Below are 16,565 nucleotides of genomic sequence, written 5' to 3' on the forward strand. Positions count from 1 at the left end.
AATATTATACTTTTGTAATGAAAATGAGCAGAAAACAATTCTGGTAATTAAAGCAAGAAAATGACAAAAACTGAAGAGGACATGAGGAAAAACAGATTTAAATAGAAGAGGACTAGGAAGAGCAAGGCCTTTTTGGAGTCTCGAGAGCAGTGGTTTTGAAAATTATTTTTGTTCATGGCAGAGTGTTTTCTGCTGTGAGAAATCGCAGCACGCTGAATGTTTAATGTGGCAATTCTATGGAGGAGTCGGGAGATTTGTGGCGTTTCTATTCAAGAAGTGCAGCTGTTTTTGTTGAGTTGTTTGCCAGTGTAAGGTCCGTGTTGTGTTTTGAGATTAGTACATATATGTAACAGGCAACTTTTGTTTGTTTTATGAGTACTATAATACTGTCCTATGTATGTATGCTGAGTAAGGAAAATTTTTATTAAACAAAATTTATTGCTGATTAAGTAATATTTGTTTTAAACACAATGATAACTTTAAAAATATGTAACAACACAATGTTCAAAATTTTGCAACACATTCAAGGCACATTAATATACTGAGGCATATCCTTTGAGAAGCATTGGTTTACAGCAAGCTTCTAGATGCTTTCAATAGTTTTTAGAGATTCATGGCATTTGTCTGGCACTAGGTCTAATGCGACTTGCAAATATATGGATTTCCTTTTAAGAGCAAGGGAAGAGAAGGGGAGAGGAGAGGAGAGAGAGGGAGAGACAGAGAACATGAGAGAAAGGGAGAGAGGGGGAAGGGGAAGAAAGAGAAAGAGAGACACAAACAGACAGAGAAAGAGAGGGAGATGCAGAGAGACAGAGAGAGAGATAGAGACAGAGAGAGAGGGAAAGGAGAGATAGAAAGACAAAAAGAGAAAGAGACAGAAAGAAACAGAAAGAGACAGAGAGAGAAAGGCAGAGACAGAGGGAGAGAAAGAGAAAGAGCAAGAGAGAGAGAGAGAGAGAGAGAGAGAGAGAGAGAGAGAGAGAGAGAGAGAGAGAGAGAGAGAGAGAAATAGATATGCAAGAGAGAAAGAGTGATCAGGTGGTGCAACTGCAGCAAGACCACCTGCTAGCTATTTGGAGTGAATTTAGGTAAGATCAACCTTAGGATGGGTAACTGGAGCAGGGGGTAGCATGCAGCTAGATGTTTGTATGCATGTTTCAAGTACAGGTCTGGTGCTCATAACTCAGGGAGTCCCTATTGTACCATAATTAGATTTATTAATATTTAATTAGATTTGTTACTGATCCCTTCCTTATAAACATTCATTCATTCAACACCCTTTAAATTCTGGGCACAAGGGATGTAGAGATAAATCAGCCTTATATTACTAAAGAATGAGATTTCTACTGAAATTTTTTTCCCTTTTAAGGACAATCCTTTATTATGCATTCAAAAAGACCACATTACCTGAAACATAGGATAAGTGAGAAAGGTCTCCAGAGTTCTCTCTTCACAGTCTGGCTTTGCCTCATAATGCTTCAGGAGTTTGTCAAAATCCCTGTTCTGTTTGCAGTGAGCTAGGATCTGCAAGCTATATTGATGGTTTCTCACAAACTCCTGGTAGATATTCAGCATAGGCAGCAGTATGTCAAATAGGTCAGCTGGAAGAAATAGGGAGAATGAAACTTGGGATTTGGTTCAGTTGTTCTCTTTTCTATTCTGAGTATTTATCCTTTTTTGATTCTGTGACTTGCCAAGATTACCCATTTATTTTATATTGGGGCTTTTTATGGAACTAAAACTTTGAACATTAGCTCTGAAACCATCTTTCTCTCTATGATCAAATAAATCACATCCTTCTTCAGAATCTCCAAATTAAAAGCACGTTATAATCATAGTACTTAAAAGTAGGAAGGGACCTTGGTCATCAGCTAGTGGAGTGAATCTCAATGTGTGGTTCAGAGACTATTTGGGGACCCTGAAACCCTTTCATAAAAATGCTAAGAGGTTTTAATTTCTAATATGGTACATATTAGTAGATGTAACCCACACAAACAAAAGCTTTTTTGGGTCCTCAGTCATTTTTTAAGAGCATAGAAAGGTCTTAAGACTAAAGAATTTGAGAAGTGCTAGTCTAGTGCAATCTTCTTATTTTACAAATGAGGAAATTAAGGCCCCAAATGATAAAATAATTTGACCATGATCATTCAGATAATTGGTGGAAGGGCCAGGACTAGGACTCAGGTTTCTTACTTCTAACCCAGGGCTCCTTTTACTGTACCAGGCTGCCTTAAGGGGATTTCACAGCACTTTATCTGTCCACCTATGCCTCAGTTTATACAATTTATAATAACACTTACATAGAGACAATCAAGCTAAATGTCCCTTGGCCCACTGAGGCATCCATCTACATTTAAAAAAATTAAATTTCTTTAATTTATGGAATAAAACAAGCATTTCCATAACAGTACAATAAAAAAGATGTCTGTATATGAAACTGCAAATTTACTCTGTACAACTTGGTATCCTTTTTAAAATACACAACAAAGTTATCATGTAAATTTCTTTCTTTTTCCCTTTCTTTTCTTCCTTTCACTCACCCCATCTCAGAGATGGCTACCATGAGACGCAAACAGGCATTCTCTACATGCTTCTATTTATCACTTCTTTGTCTGGATGCAGACAGCATTTGTGGTGTTGGTTTTTATGCTGTGTCTAGGATAACCTCTTAGTACATATTCCCTAATCTGTCTTGGAAGAAACTTCTTTTATTCTGACTCCACTTCAAATCCTGCTGACCTTCCTTCTCCCACAGCTATCTGAGGGGATGTGATCCCCTACTTCAATCTCCCAGAATCACAGAATTGAAGAGTCAGAAGGGACCTTGGGGACCATTGCATCAAACCCATCTCCAACAGGAATCTGTTCTCCCACACACCTGAAAAATGGGCCATCCCACTTCTGTCTGAAGGAGGAGGACCACCAGCTTTCAAAGCATCCCACCCCTTCGTTAAATGGCTCTAATTGCTAGGAAGCCTTTCCTGACATCAAGCCTAAATGCTGGCCTTTTTTTGCACCTTTTACTCATTGCTCCCGGTTCTACCTTTTGGGACCAAGCAGATCATATCTAATCTCTCTTCCTTATGACCCCTCCCTCCACTCCCTTCACATAACTGAAGACAGCTCTCATATGCCTCTAAGTCTCTTCTTCTCCAGGCCCCAAATGCTCATTTCCTTCAATCAATTCTCACATGGCATGGACTCAAGGCTCTTGGCCATCCTGGCTCCCCTTCTCTGAAAGTTCTCCAGCTCATCACCATCCTTATTCTGTGGTTTCCAGAATGTAAAGCAACATTTCAATGAAGTCTGACAAGGGTAGAATACTTCTAGATTCTCACTTGGAACCCATGTCTTCCAATACAGCCCCAAATCATATTAGCTTTTCTGGAGGCCACATCACATTGTTTATATGTATTGAGCTTGAAGTTCACTAAAACCCCCAGATTTTCTTCACATAAATGAGTTTAACCATGACCAACAAATTGACCATGCTCTTACTTCTCACCTCACCCGTTTGTAGCTTTAGTGTGCCTAAAACTCCATATGATCTGCCCTTTTAGGATTCTTGTGAAGTTGATTGAAATCTCTGCCTTCAATTTTTGTTTAGTTTTTCCCCCCAAAAGTTTTGTTAGGGTAGGGTATGGTGTGGAGGAAGTTTTGTTCTGGCATGAGTTTGAAACTGCAACTTGAAGCTCGGAAAAAGAAGGCAACTTATATCAGAGACAGCTGGCCACAGTTCTGGGTTGCCAGGGACAACCTCAACTTTGTAAAGAGGTGCTATTGTATGGAATATTCAAGCAACATCTGGCCAGCCCCTAGCTTTTAGCTCTTCGGGAGAAGTTCTTTCTTCTTTTAGAAAGAAAATTAACCTGTTTGGGGAAAAAAAAGATCTCCAAGTTTTTCAAGTGTAAAGATGTTGTGTTCTTCCTTATGGGTGGGAAGGAGGAAAAGGAGAATAGTCTGATACAACAAGGTAATATCATAGGTATAGAGCTGGCAGGGGCCTTAGAGACCAACTGGTCCCACTCCCCTCATTTTACAGATTAGGAAACTAAGACCTAGACAGGTTAAATGACTACCAACAAGTAGTAGGTGACAAAGGCAGAACTTGAACTCAGTTCCTCTGACTCCAGAGCAAATGCTCTTTCTCCCGAGTTGTTTTTGTTCACTAGTGTCCAACTTTTCATGGCCCCATTTGGGATTGTCTTGACAAAGATACTGGAATGATTTGCCTTTTCTCTCTCCAGTTCATTTTACAGATGAAGAAACTGAGGCCAACAGGGTTACACAACTAGTTAAATGTCTGAGGCTGGATTTGAACTCAGGTCTTCCTGACTCCAGGCCAGGCACTTTATCTACCACACCATAGCTTTCCCCTGTACAAGAAATCTTTCTACTTCTCTTGTCCCTGCACTAACCTGGAAGCTTCTCCTTCATGCGAAGTGAGAGAGGGAAAGACTGAAAAGTTGAATAGCTAGAATGCTAAGAGAATACAAGTTGAACAAGAGGATCCAAAACAGTCAGGAATTTTCTTAAGAATCCATAATCAACACCTTTGAGAAGATACAAGGAAGTTTGATACTAAAATGGCCTCCTATTCCAGAATGATATGCCTGCCACCCCACCCAACAGCACAAATTAATTTTGTGCTCATTAATTATATGTCTGTGGCATGACTTAGTGATGTGTTTTCTTGCTGAAAATGATAGCAGCGTGTTAACAAAATGAATTGAAAAGATTGCCATGACTGATGATACTCAGCAGTCCCTGCTTTGTTGCTAGATTCTGCATAATCAATTTTTGAGGATATATGACTGCTCAGATGTTTGCTGCCTTGTAAGTGAGCTCACTGTTAGATGACCCTTTTTCCTTCTCTAACAGCTATGGACTTTGATTCATGTCCAGCTGTATTGGCTGCATGTACTGATAAGTCTTTGCCTCTTTGAGGATGTCAGAAAGGCTCCAGCTTACTGAACCAGTATATTCCTGTACAGGAGGAAAGTACGGTTAGGGGCAGTAGAACTGGGTTTAAAAGATCCAATTCTGCTATTTGCTTCCTACCTGTATGACCTTAAAGGTAGCTTTACCTTACTCGTTTTCAGCTTCCTTATCTATAAAATGAGGGTGGTGGTGGTGGAGTGAGGTGGGCTGAAATTTCTTCAGGCTCTGTGACTCTGTCCAGTCCTGATCAATCTGCTTGTGAATTTCACATCTGTTCTTTAGTTTTTACTTTATTATATACTCCACACCACCAGCAGAGGGATAGATGCACACCGTGGTCACTCATCTACTTGTTCCCTTACTATTTTGGAATTTTCTTTATTTTTTAAAGGAACACCATCTCTAACTGGAAAAGGGCGTAGGTTTGAAGTAGCTTTTATATACATAAAAAAGTTTAATCAGTTCAAACTAACTTGTGAATTAAGAACAACAATAAAGCCTCTCAGACCCCACTGGGGTAATTCACCTGGTATTAAAAACTAACTCATTTCAGCCAAGAGTCCAGACGACACATCGGAACATTTAGCAGAGGGAATTTTACTTGGTGATATGTGTAATCATGAGAGGTGAAAGCCTGTCTGGGCTGCAAAGACAGGCCAGTAGGTCCTCTGAAATGTGGCTTTTAATGAAGGATGCTGTTAAATTAGTCAAATGTCTAATTTCCAAGTATTCATCATTACTCACCGAGCACTAATGTTGGCCAGCTGGATATCCGGGCTTTGAGGCCTTGGTAAAAAATCTGATGCAAAAACATGATTGTTTCACTGAAAAATAAAGCGCATGGTTAAGGTGGGTTCCCTGGAAGCAGAGCAAAGCAAAAACGTATTTTCTGTTCCTCAATGTGATCCCTGGAGCACAGAAAAAAAATAAAAATATTTTCCCCCTGTCTTTCAGGGGAACCTCTAGGGGAGAATTAGCTTCAGGAAAGGGCTTTTTCTCATAGTGTTTTGTTTTCTTTTTTTCTGAGGAGAGACAGAACAGCAAACATGTCCTGTGATCATTCTCATGTCTAAAACAGCTTATTTCTTCTTTTCTAAGCTCCTCTAGTGGAACAGATATTTTCATTTTCAGTTACCCGAACGCTTGACACCACAGTGTTTGTTGCTGGATGTTCCTAAATCTCTGAACTGGAGAACATGATCACCAGATGCCCCCCTCCTCCTTGGCAACTCCCTCCTCTCTCCTTGTACACCCACTTCCTTCTTCCATGGCCCATGCATTATCAGCTGGTAGCAAGAACATTAACCTCTGCTTGCTACACATGCACCCGGTATGCCTTCCCTGAACACAAGCTGCTTTGTAAAGGTAACAGGAAGAAATTAGAAAGGGATAGCAGAGGTTACTGCTCTTTGTGGGACAGCTGCTATCTTAATTTCTGTATAGCTGAGCCTGTGTTAATTTATATGAATGATTTATGCATGCTCAGAATCAGTATTTGCTTAATCTCATCTATAAAAAGGGAAAAGAAATTAGCACAACTCACAGCACTTGAAGGCTTACAAAAGCACCCTTATTGCAACAACCATGAGATACAACCACGAGTATTTTTTATCCCCAATTTACAGATGCCAAAACTGAGGCTCAGTAAGATTGATGACCTGACTGGTTCAAATAGTTAAGTGGCATCAGAACGGGGATTCAATCCCAATTCTGTCTTTGTTCCAGGTCGATTTTTTCTATTACACTTCACTGTCTCCAGAGCTTTTGTGTCCCTCCAGGTGATCCATTTGATGAGATGCTAAGAAGTCAATGGAACCTCTATACTATGGGATTTAGTAGAATTTGGGCTCTCCCTCTTAAAAATATTTAGAGGCTTCAGAAGTCTTGCAAGACAAACTTACAGACACAGCACCTAAAGACACTCATTTTTGGGGTGAGTGATTATGGTGTCCAACACTATCATAGCACAGCCACAAGGATGGCTAATCACAGAAACCTCAAAGACTCTCTATTTGTGAGGCTGTAAGCTCTTTGAAAGTAAGAGCTGTGTTTAATATTTCTAAGTGATGTAGTCAATAGAACTTGGACTTTGAATGAGGAAGCCCTGAGTTTAGACCCTGTCTCAGTCACTTACTAACTGTTCGACAATGGGCAAGTAGCCATATCTTTGAGTTTGGGTTTTCTCAACTGTCAGATGAAGGTAACAAAAATACCTATTTCCTGGGGTTGTCACAAGGATGAAGTGAGATGGTGTAAAGAGTTTTGCAAACCTTAAAGCTCAACGTCAATGGTGGTAGTAGTAGTAGGATGACGATGACAATGCTGGTGATGCTGCTGCTGTTGGTGATGATGATTCCCCCAAGGCCCTTGCACACAGTAGGTGCTTGTTCAATGTTTGCTGATGAGAGTGAAGCCTCAGTGTTTTCCTAACATCAGAGTTCCTGGGCTTTTGACCAGGTGGTCAACTGAGGGCACAAACCCAAAGCCGAAGGTATAAGGAAGAAGGTATTATTTTAGTTGTATGCTAGGTTGTTTTTGGATATGACTACTGAAGATTATGATAGTTATTTCTGTGGGCGTTGTTGCTCTAATCTACTGAACTGCTGAGGACTGCATCATGTGTCTGCTCACACAAGGACTGTTTTTCAATCAGTCACTCATAAGCACTCGCTTACAATTTACTATGTGCTGGGCACTACGCTGTATGTTGGAGATAAAGACCAAATCAAAGAGTCCCTGCCTACTAGAAGCTTACATTTTGCTGGGGAGAATACCACAAGTCCACAGACAAATAAATATAGGATATATGAGAACAAAATCCCACGTTATTCAGGAGGAAGGCATTAAGAGGTAGAGAAATCGGAAAAAGCCTCCTGAAGGAGATAGCCCTTGAGTTGAATATTGAAGGGATTTAGGGATTCCAAGTGGAAGAGGTAAGGAGGGAGAGCATTCTCAGCACAGGAGATAGGATAGACTATGCAAAGACATGGAGGCAAGAGATTGTTTGTCATGTTCTAGGGAGAACAAGTACGTTAGTTTGGCTGAGCTGAAGGGTTCATGAGAGGGAGTAGCCAGGAAAGATGGAGAATAGTCAGATTATAAAGGACTTTAAATGTCAGGGGAGTTTGAATCTTTTCATAGAAGTAATAGAGAACCATGGAAGCTTCTTGAATGGAGGTGTTACATTCCTCCATTCTCGATATATGAAAGACTTGTAGCTGGTCAGTACTAGAAAAAGATGCCAAGAGACTGGATGCCAAGAAACCAGTTAGAACTTTAATGCATTGTTATTAAAGTCCTTTAGGCTGATCTTTGACCCTAGGACCTACAGCTACATAGATGCATATTATTCAGTAAAGAATTAAATCTTATCGAGTAGACTTGCAGAATGAATTCTTGGCCATGATTCGATTTACTCTGACCAGAAGTGATTCTACTCTGCTATAAAATTTTGGGAATTATTATTTTTATTGTTATTATTATTATACAAAACCCAGACTCAGATCCTTTTCAGTTTGGTAGATGGCAGGAGATTGGTACCCTGTGGGGCTGGGAGAAGGAGAGAAGAAAAATCTTTGCCGTTGATATAGTCATCTACTCATATAAATGAGAATCAGTATTATTAATACTTACTGATATTGATTATTAATATTTAGAGCCATTATTGATATTTATTACTTACATTGTTGAGAGGTAGTGTGGCGTAGTGGATAGAGTGGGAGTTTTGGAAGGATTGGCTTCTATTCCTACCTATGACACAAAATGAGTTGGATGGTCCTGGGTAAACGACAGCATTCTGGTTTCTCAGGCAACTCTCTAAGATGATGCTGTACATGAGCTGTTGATTTATATTGGTGGAGGGGTTTTTCATACCAGAATTTCCTCCACACTAGTGAAATCCCAGGTTCAAATAAAAACAAAAAATACATTGTTATTAAGATAATAGTTCATATTTACATCATAATTGCACAATAGGGATAATATATGAACTACCCTATCACAGAATCTATCAACCCATAAGCATTTATTAGGGACTAAACTGTAAGCTCTCCATTTTTACATAGGTGTCATCTATTAATACTGTTACCTTTTATTTGGACTTGGCCATCATGGCTTACTCTGTACTTAGAAGCTCCTTCTCCTATTGGTGCGTTCTCAAAATCTGCATTTTAGAGAAGGGTTCTATGCTAAGCTGCCCCCACTGGTCCAGACTTAGCCATCATATCTCAGCTGCCTCCTGACTCCGCTCCTGTAGACTCCTTCTATTGGTGAGTTTTTCCTGGAACCTCCATTTTGGGGAGTCTTCTGTGATTATTCAGACTTAGCCAAGAGACCTCTATAAAGGTCAGCCTCCCTCCCCCACATTTCAGCTCCTTTTTATGTGTTGTCTTCTTCCATTAGAATGTAAGGTCCTTGAGGGCAGGGGCTCTCTTAATTGTTGCTTCTATTTTGATTTTTCACTGCGTAGTCCAGTGCATGGCTCTTGGTAAGCCCTTAGTAAATGTGTGTTGCTTGACTGCCTGGTTTGGCCTTTTTGATAGGATCATAAATATAGAGCTCAAAAGACCTTAAAAGTCATCTGGCTCCCTCATTTTACAGATAAGGAAACTGAGGTCAGGAGAGGTTGAATGACTTGCCTAAGGTCACACAGCTCATAAGTATCTTCAATATGATTTGAATTCAGATCTTTCTGATCCTAAGCCCAATGTTTTATCCACTATAGGCTCTTAATGCTATTTTGAATACCAGTTCTCACCTGTAGCTTAATAGTATTGATACAATGCGTTGCAAGTTACAACACATTTTCTTTAAAACAATACTGTGAACTAGATAATCTAAGTGTTATTCTCATCTTGTGGCTGTTCTTGTTTTCTGTGGTTTATCCTTCCTTTTCAAAGAGGGCCAGTGACATCACTGATGATGTCTTGGCTTGCCCATGAATTGAATTTAAGTGAGGCAGCATAGCACGAAGTCATTAGCCTCACTCTCTCTTTCAGAGTCATCAAAGTCTAGTGACAGGACAAAAGTCAGGACTGCTGGCAATGGTCCAGGAGTTACAGATGTTAAAGCTGAGCCGCAGAGAAGTCAATTTTTTTCAAGTCCACAGTTACAAAGTGATTGAATTAAGGACTTGAATCCAGATCTGATGATTCCAAGGCTAGTGCTATTTAACTAGAATGGTCACAAGCATTGGAAAGGAGGAATGCTGGCTGCAAGGTGATCTATTTCTTTGATGCTTAGGGCAAAATGAAACAAAAATTCAAGCTGTTCTCTACTTATAGCTAGAAGAAGAAACAATTTGGTATTTAATTATTTTGCTCAGCCTTCGCCTGTGGACCATCTTAGCAATTTGTTTTTAATAAGACTTGTCAGCCTACTTAATTCTGAATGCCCATATGACTACTGTGGCTTGTGTCAGGGTACTAGTAATTAGCTAACACATTTTTACTTAATAGCATGCTGTTATTTTTATTAAGAGCTGTAGGCCTCTGGGGCTTTAAATTCACCCTTGTTACAGAAAGCACTAGAACACAAGAAATACTCTTTTGCATCCTCTGCTGAGAGCAGGTGATTGTCTTTTACTACTTTTTGCCCATAGCCTTAGACACATCATCAGAGCCTCTAATTCCCTTCTTGAATAATTATTATTTGTAGGGAGGAGATTGCGTTTCTTCTCCAAGGATCTGGAGCCCACCACGCATGCTCTCACTTTGGAAAGTTATTGTTGGTGATCATACTTTATAGTATGTCAGTGCTAGAAGGGACCTTCATGAGAAGGTATTACATAGATTACATAGAAAAGCTAGCTGAGGCCTGGAGAAATCATGTGACTTTCATAAGATCGCAGAACCAGTAAGTGTTAGAACCAAGAATTAATTACTAAGACAAACAGGGAGAGAAGTCTCTCCAAATCATGGTGCCACTGGCCACATCCTCCTTGAAGCTCCTTTCTCCCAGATTTCCTAACTCATGAGCTGATTTTCCTTCCACTGCCTCTCTTTTATTTACATAGCATTTTTCCTTTCAAAGCTCATTGGATTTCATCACCTCATCTTATTGCTCTGAGGTAGGATAGATATTTTTATTTCTATTTTGCAGATGGGAATAGTGAGGTTAAGTTCCTTGTCTAAGATCAAACAGGTTATTAAGTTGAACCCTTTGATCATTGACGCAGCCCAGAATGCACAGCCATGGGACACTGCCAAGGATTTCTAAAGTCCGTGCAATTTTCATACTTTTTTTTGATCATGAGTGATTTGCCATGTTTTCCCAAACAGCCTAAATTCACCACAACCCTGCCGGACATCCAGTTTCTTTGGTGATCCTCTCAGGGTGAGGAGATAGAAGATTTTTGGGGGGAGGGGAAGGAGAAAAAGGGGAATTAGCATACTTGAAAAAATTTAAACATTTCAAAAGTTGCCATATTTGGGGGATTTAAATTAACTTTTATTTGTGGTAAAATATATTTAGAAAAAAATTTGGAGCCTAGGATTATGAGCATATCACTCATCTCTGTGGAACTCAGTTTTCTTATCTGTAAATGGGAGTTGGATTACATCAGTGATGTCAGACTCAAATAGAAATGGTGGTCACTAAACTGTACGTAAGGATCCCTGCTGGCCATATATTGACTTAGAAAATCACATATTAATTATATTTATATACCATTTTAATTTTATTTATTTTGTTAAATATTTCCCAATTACATTTTAATCTTAGTTCAGATGGCCCTCAGGAGTGTTCTGGGCTATGTGTTTGATACCTCTGGATGATGTGTCTCTAAGGTCCCCTTTGGGGTTAAATATTATGATGCTATGGACTTAGGAAGCTATAGATAGTTGTAATTTCCTCAATATTAAAGCTTCCTGAAGGTCTTAATCAGGTGGCACATCATGGCTTGGCTTAACCTGATTCTCAACGGGGATACCAGTGGGATAGAAATTCTGGAAGTTCAGGTTGTTACAAAATTCCATGTGCAATATCTATTCTCATATTTTTCAGTCATTGGTCCTGGGTCTGTTCTCAGGAGTTTCCAAGAAAAAAAATCCCAACATGGTCCTCAGTTCCCTAACCATCTTGGTTGTGATCTAGTTGGTCAATATTCCTTTCAAAATACAATGCCTAGAACAATTCTCCAGATGAAGTCTGACCAGTGTGAAGTAGAGAACGTTTTTTGGTCTCATATTTTCTGGACATTCTACCTTGTTAACAAAGCTTACTCTACTACACAGTATTTTGGGGCAGCCACATTGTACCACTGAAATGTATTGAGTTTACGGCTAAATTAACTACCCAGATCTTTTAAAAAATATGAATGGCTATTTAAGTCTTCCATTCTTCATTTGTTTCATTGAATTTTTAAATTTAAGGGCAAGAGTTTATCACTATTAAACTGCTTTTCAGGCTGTTCAGAGGTTTTTGGACTCTAATTCTACTGTACAGTGCATTAGCAATCACTATAATTAGAGATTGACCAAACTTGCTTTTTGGACTTCAAGGTGATTAGTGGGGCCATTTTTACACAGCTAATGTGAATTATTTGTGGTTTTGAGTTCAATTAGCCTAAAACTTAGCTGAGTTTTTGATTTCACAAGCTTGCTCCTGTTTTTCTCTACCAAGTAGAACCATCTCTGGATCGAAAAGAAAAGGACAAAAATGGCTAATAGAAAATTGAAACACAAAGTAGGTAGGGTGACAGTAAGAGGGTGCCTTGGTGAGTTTAGGTTACCAGATAAATTCTATCCTGGGAATTGAAAGAACTGCCAGACATGTTTGCTAAGCCACTTGATATTTGATATTTGAAAGGATTCCTGGCTTCCTTCAGACTTGGATTACATTCCCTCCTGCTTGAGGCCATACCTCAGTTCCCTAGATGGACAAGGCTACCTGTCATCTGCCCTGCATTTATATTGCATCTCTTGATATCTATATGTACGTACATGTTTACATGTACATATATGTACATATATTTATAAAGGGAGACAGAGAAGGAAACAATATGTGTATATAGCGTATGTATTGTGTGTATATATATTACATATTATGTGTATGTGTAAACATGTCTGTCTGTGTGTATACACACACATACACACACGTGTTTATTGTCTCCCCCACTGGAATGTATGCCACCATAGATGCTTGTTGAATTGATTGATCTTAGGTAATAGGATGTTTTAGGACAGAGGAAGGGCAAAAGAACCAATCTGAAAAATAAAAATAATAATTATAGCTAGCATTTCTTTAAGATTTGTAAAGCACTTTACACTTTATCCTCACAACAACCCTGGGAAGTGGGTGTTATTATTATCCCAATTTTACAGATAAGACAATTGAGGCAGACAGGGATTAAATGGCTTGCCCACTGTCACACAGATAGCTACTAAGTGTCTGAGGCCAGATTTGAACTTAGGTCTTCTTAACTCAAGATCCAGCATTCCATCTTGGAGGGACAGTGGAGTTTGCAAATTATATCTCAGTAAGCTTGACTTCAATTTGTTGTGAAATTCTAGAATGTGTTATTTCAAGGAAGGTTAAAGAGCAGTAAAGTATGGAAAAGGACACAAAGATGTCATAGTGTTAGTGTGACTTCCTCAAGATACAGGCACTGGCCTCTTAGATCCAGGGGATGCTTAAATATAGTTTGTTTAGATTTTAACTAAGCTTTTGACACAATCCCTCATGTTATGCTTATGAATAAGATGGAAAAATGTAAGGTAGAAGAAAACCCACAAGGTTCCATGTCAAAATTAGAAGGAGGTCACTAGTAGTGAGCTCTAGGTGGGTTTTTGGTCCAAATCACTTAATACTTTTTATCAATGACTTCAATGAAGACGTAGATGAAAATGTGTATTAAATTTGTAGATGGAGATGAAAGCTAGTAAATATACTGATTGGAAGAGTTGGGATTTAAGAAGACAAGCAGTCTTTAGTAGGATAAAATATAATAAGTGTAAATATAGAAAATATATAATATATTTAGGATAAAAAATCAACTTCATATGCACAAAGTAGAGAAAACAAGAAGCCATGGCTAGTTCATAAGACTACAGTTTGTCTGAAAAAGATCTGGTAGCTTTAGGGAACTGCAAGGTTGAGAGAACAGGCCAATATGACAACTTGAATAGCCAATGCAATCTTATGTTGCATTAAGACAGCTAGGTCCTCATTAGGACAAATAATGAATTTCCGGAAATGGCCACATGTATTCAGATTTGCACTATTTGAAGCCACAATAACATAAAATATGATAATTGGCTCTAGCCCAATGAACGTATAGAATGCAAATTCAATTAATTCTTCTACTTCAGGGGAGTCATATTCACACTAATTAGGACCTAATTGTAGTACTTAGAAAGAGGCAGATGATAAACTGTAATCTGACCTAATCAGGCCATATGTGAAATACTTTATTCAATTCTGGGCACCATTTTTTCTTTAAATGTAATTAATTTATTTGTTTTCAATGTTCAACAATAACTTCTATAAGTTTTAAATTTTCTCTTCCTCCCTCTCCCTTCCCTCCCTGAGACAGCTTGCAGTCTTATATGGGTTCTACACATACATTCTTATTAAATACATTTTCACATTAGTCATGTTGCATAGAAGAATTAAAATGAATGGGAAAAACCATAAAACAAACCAAAACAAAACATAACACTGGGCACCATGTTTTAGAGAAGACGCAGATAAGCTGATGGAGGCCAACCAGGATGTTGAAGAGCCTCTCATTGTTCAGTAGTATCTGACTCTTTGTGACTCCATTTGGGGTTTTCTTAATAAAGATATTGGAGTGGTCTGCTATTTTCTTCTCTAGCTCATTTTACAGTTAAAGAAACTGAAGCAAACAGGATTAAGTGACTTGCCTGGGATTACACAGATAGTAAGAGTCTGAGTCCAGATTTGAACTCAGGAAGATGAGTCTTCCTGATTCCAGAATTAGCACTGCTTACATGATAGACTTTGGGCTTACAGGATAGCTGTCTTTAAATATCTGGAGGCCTATCACTTAGACAAAGAATTAGATTTGGATCCAAGAAGGAAAGAATGGAGGGCAATGGGGAGAAAGTTACAGAAAAGTAGATTTAAGCTTTAATGTAAGGGCAAAATGAACTGTCAGGTGGCCTAGTGGATAGGGTGTTGGGCCTGGAGTCAAGAAGACTCATTTTTCTGAGCTCAAATTTGGCCTCAAACACACCCTACTGAGGTGACCCTGGCCAAGTCACTTAACCCTATTTGCCTCAGTTTCCTCATCTGTGAAATGAGCTGAAGAAGAAAATGGCAAACCATTCCAGGATCATTGCCAAAAAAAAAACCCCAAATGGGATCATGAAGAGTCAGACATGACTGAAAATGCCTGAACAACAGTGACAAGAACACAATTCCTAATGATAACAATTCTCCAAAACTGGAATAAGCTGCCTTGTGAAAGTAGGCTCCCTCTCTTTCAATGTCTTTCAAACAAAAGTTCAATGACTGCCTTCCAGGTAGAGAGAATTCTTGCTCCAGTATGGGTTGGACTAGGTGACTTCCGAAGCTCTCTTCCACTTTGAATGTTTATATATCTGTATGAAAAAACTCTGGCAGAGAGGAGAGGCAAAGGTTTCTGAACACAGTTATTTTAAACTGAACTTGGAGTGAAAATATGAAAGCAGATTGTAAACCATTTTACACCTCCAATAGGAGCAGTCAGTTAAATATCACCTTTTGAAGTTGAATCCCAGCAGTTTACCCTCCTGTGCAGAGGACACCTGACCAACATCTGTTGCATAGCACAGTCTCCCTGAAAACAGCCTCCAAAAAGCCATCAAGGACAACACACTTGGCAACTTTTGAGATGGGCATGGACTAGTTTTGCGGGCAAGTGGGAAAACAGCCAGAGGCCTAGGTGTCTGTTCATGGTTTTTCAAAGGGAAACGGAAGGAAAAAGCAGTGGCTGATCACTAAGTTTTCCCTTCATCTCCCTTTTAAACTTACCTCTCCCATAGAGCATCCTAGACCCTTAAAAAGTCCCACTCCAGGAAGTTTCTCCCCAGACAGTTCCGTATACATATTGGCACAACCATTCTCTTGGTAAGGATCAATGCTACTTTGCCTCGAGTAATTTGTAGCTCTTATACATTTTCTAGTGCTCTGACTTTAGGTTCACTTGTACCCCTCCCTCCAACACTGGACCACAAGGGGTGATCTCTTTTCCCACGTGGAGACTACTGGGGGATCAGAAACATGCCACTCAGAAGTACCACCTGTCAGAACTCTTTCATCATGATCCCAAGATGCCCACTATTGCTTTTTGGGGAGGGTTGAGGATTCAGTGTAGGTTCCATTTCATCTCTTGAATGCCAAGGTTGGGGGTGTCTGTCTTCACAAGCTGCCCTCATCCACAGCTCTCTCTATATTCCCACAAATTATGGTCTGCTCTAAGGGTGATTCCAATATTCCTATCATCTTTACCTAGTATCACCCAGAAAACTCTCAGATTATATCCCAACATCCCTTTCAACTGTCCAGGAATCCACCTCCGAACATAATACTATTCAGACATAACAGACCACGTTCTGTCTCACCCTCTGACATATCATTAATCACATTAATCATCAATACCATTGCATACTCCACCTGTGCCC

The 16,565-nt window shown here is 39.3% G+C and overlaps 1 protein-coding gene across 1 annotated transcript in view; it reads right to left on the reverse strand.

Moving 5' to 3' along the window:
- The window catches only part of RASGRF1 (Ras protein specific guanine nucleotide releasing factor 1), a 203,789-nt gene that overhangs the window by 85,108 nt on the left and 102,116 nt on the right, over window positions 1–16,565 (reverse strand). Inside the window, exons 6-7 of the mRNA XM_072638744.1 lie at window positions 5,686–5,765; window positions 1,408–1,601 (exon numbers count right to left, since the gene is read on the reverse strand). Coding sequence (XP_072494845.1) covers window positions 1,408–1,601; window positions 5,686–5,765 — 274 coding nt within the window. The remainder of the gene's footprint in view (window positions 1–1,407; window positions 1,602–5,685; window positions 5,766–16,565) is intronic.

This window comes from Notamacropus eugenii, chromosome 1, assembly GCF_028372415.1.
Source record: "Notamacropus eugenii isolate mMacEug1 chromosome 1, mMacEug1.pri_v2, whole genome shotgun sequence".
Classification (NCBI taxonomy): Eukaryota; Metazoa; Chordata; class Mammalia; order Diprotodontia; family Macropodidae; genus Notamacropus; species Notamacropus eugenii.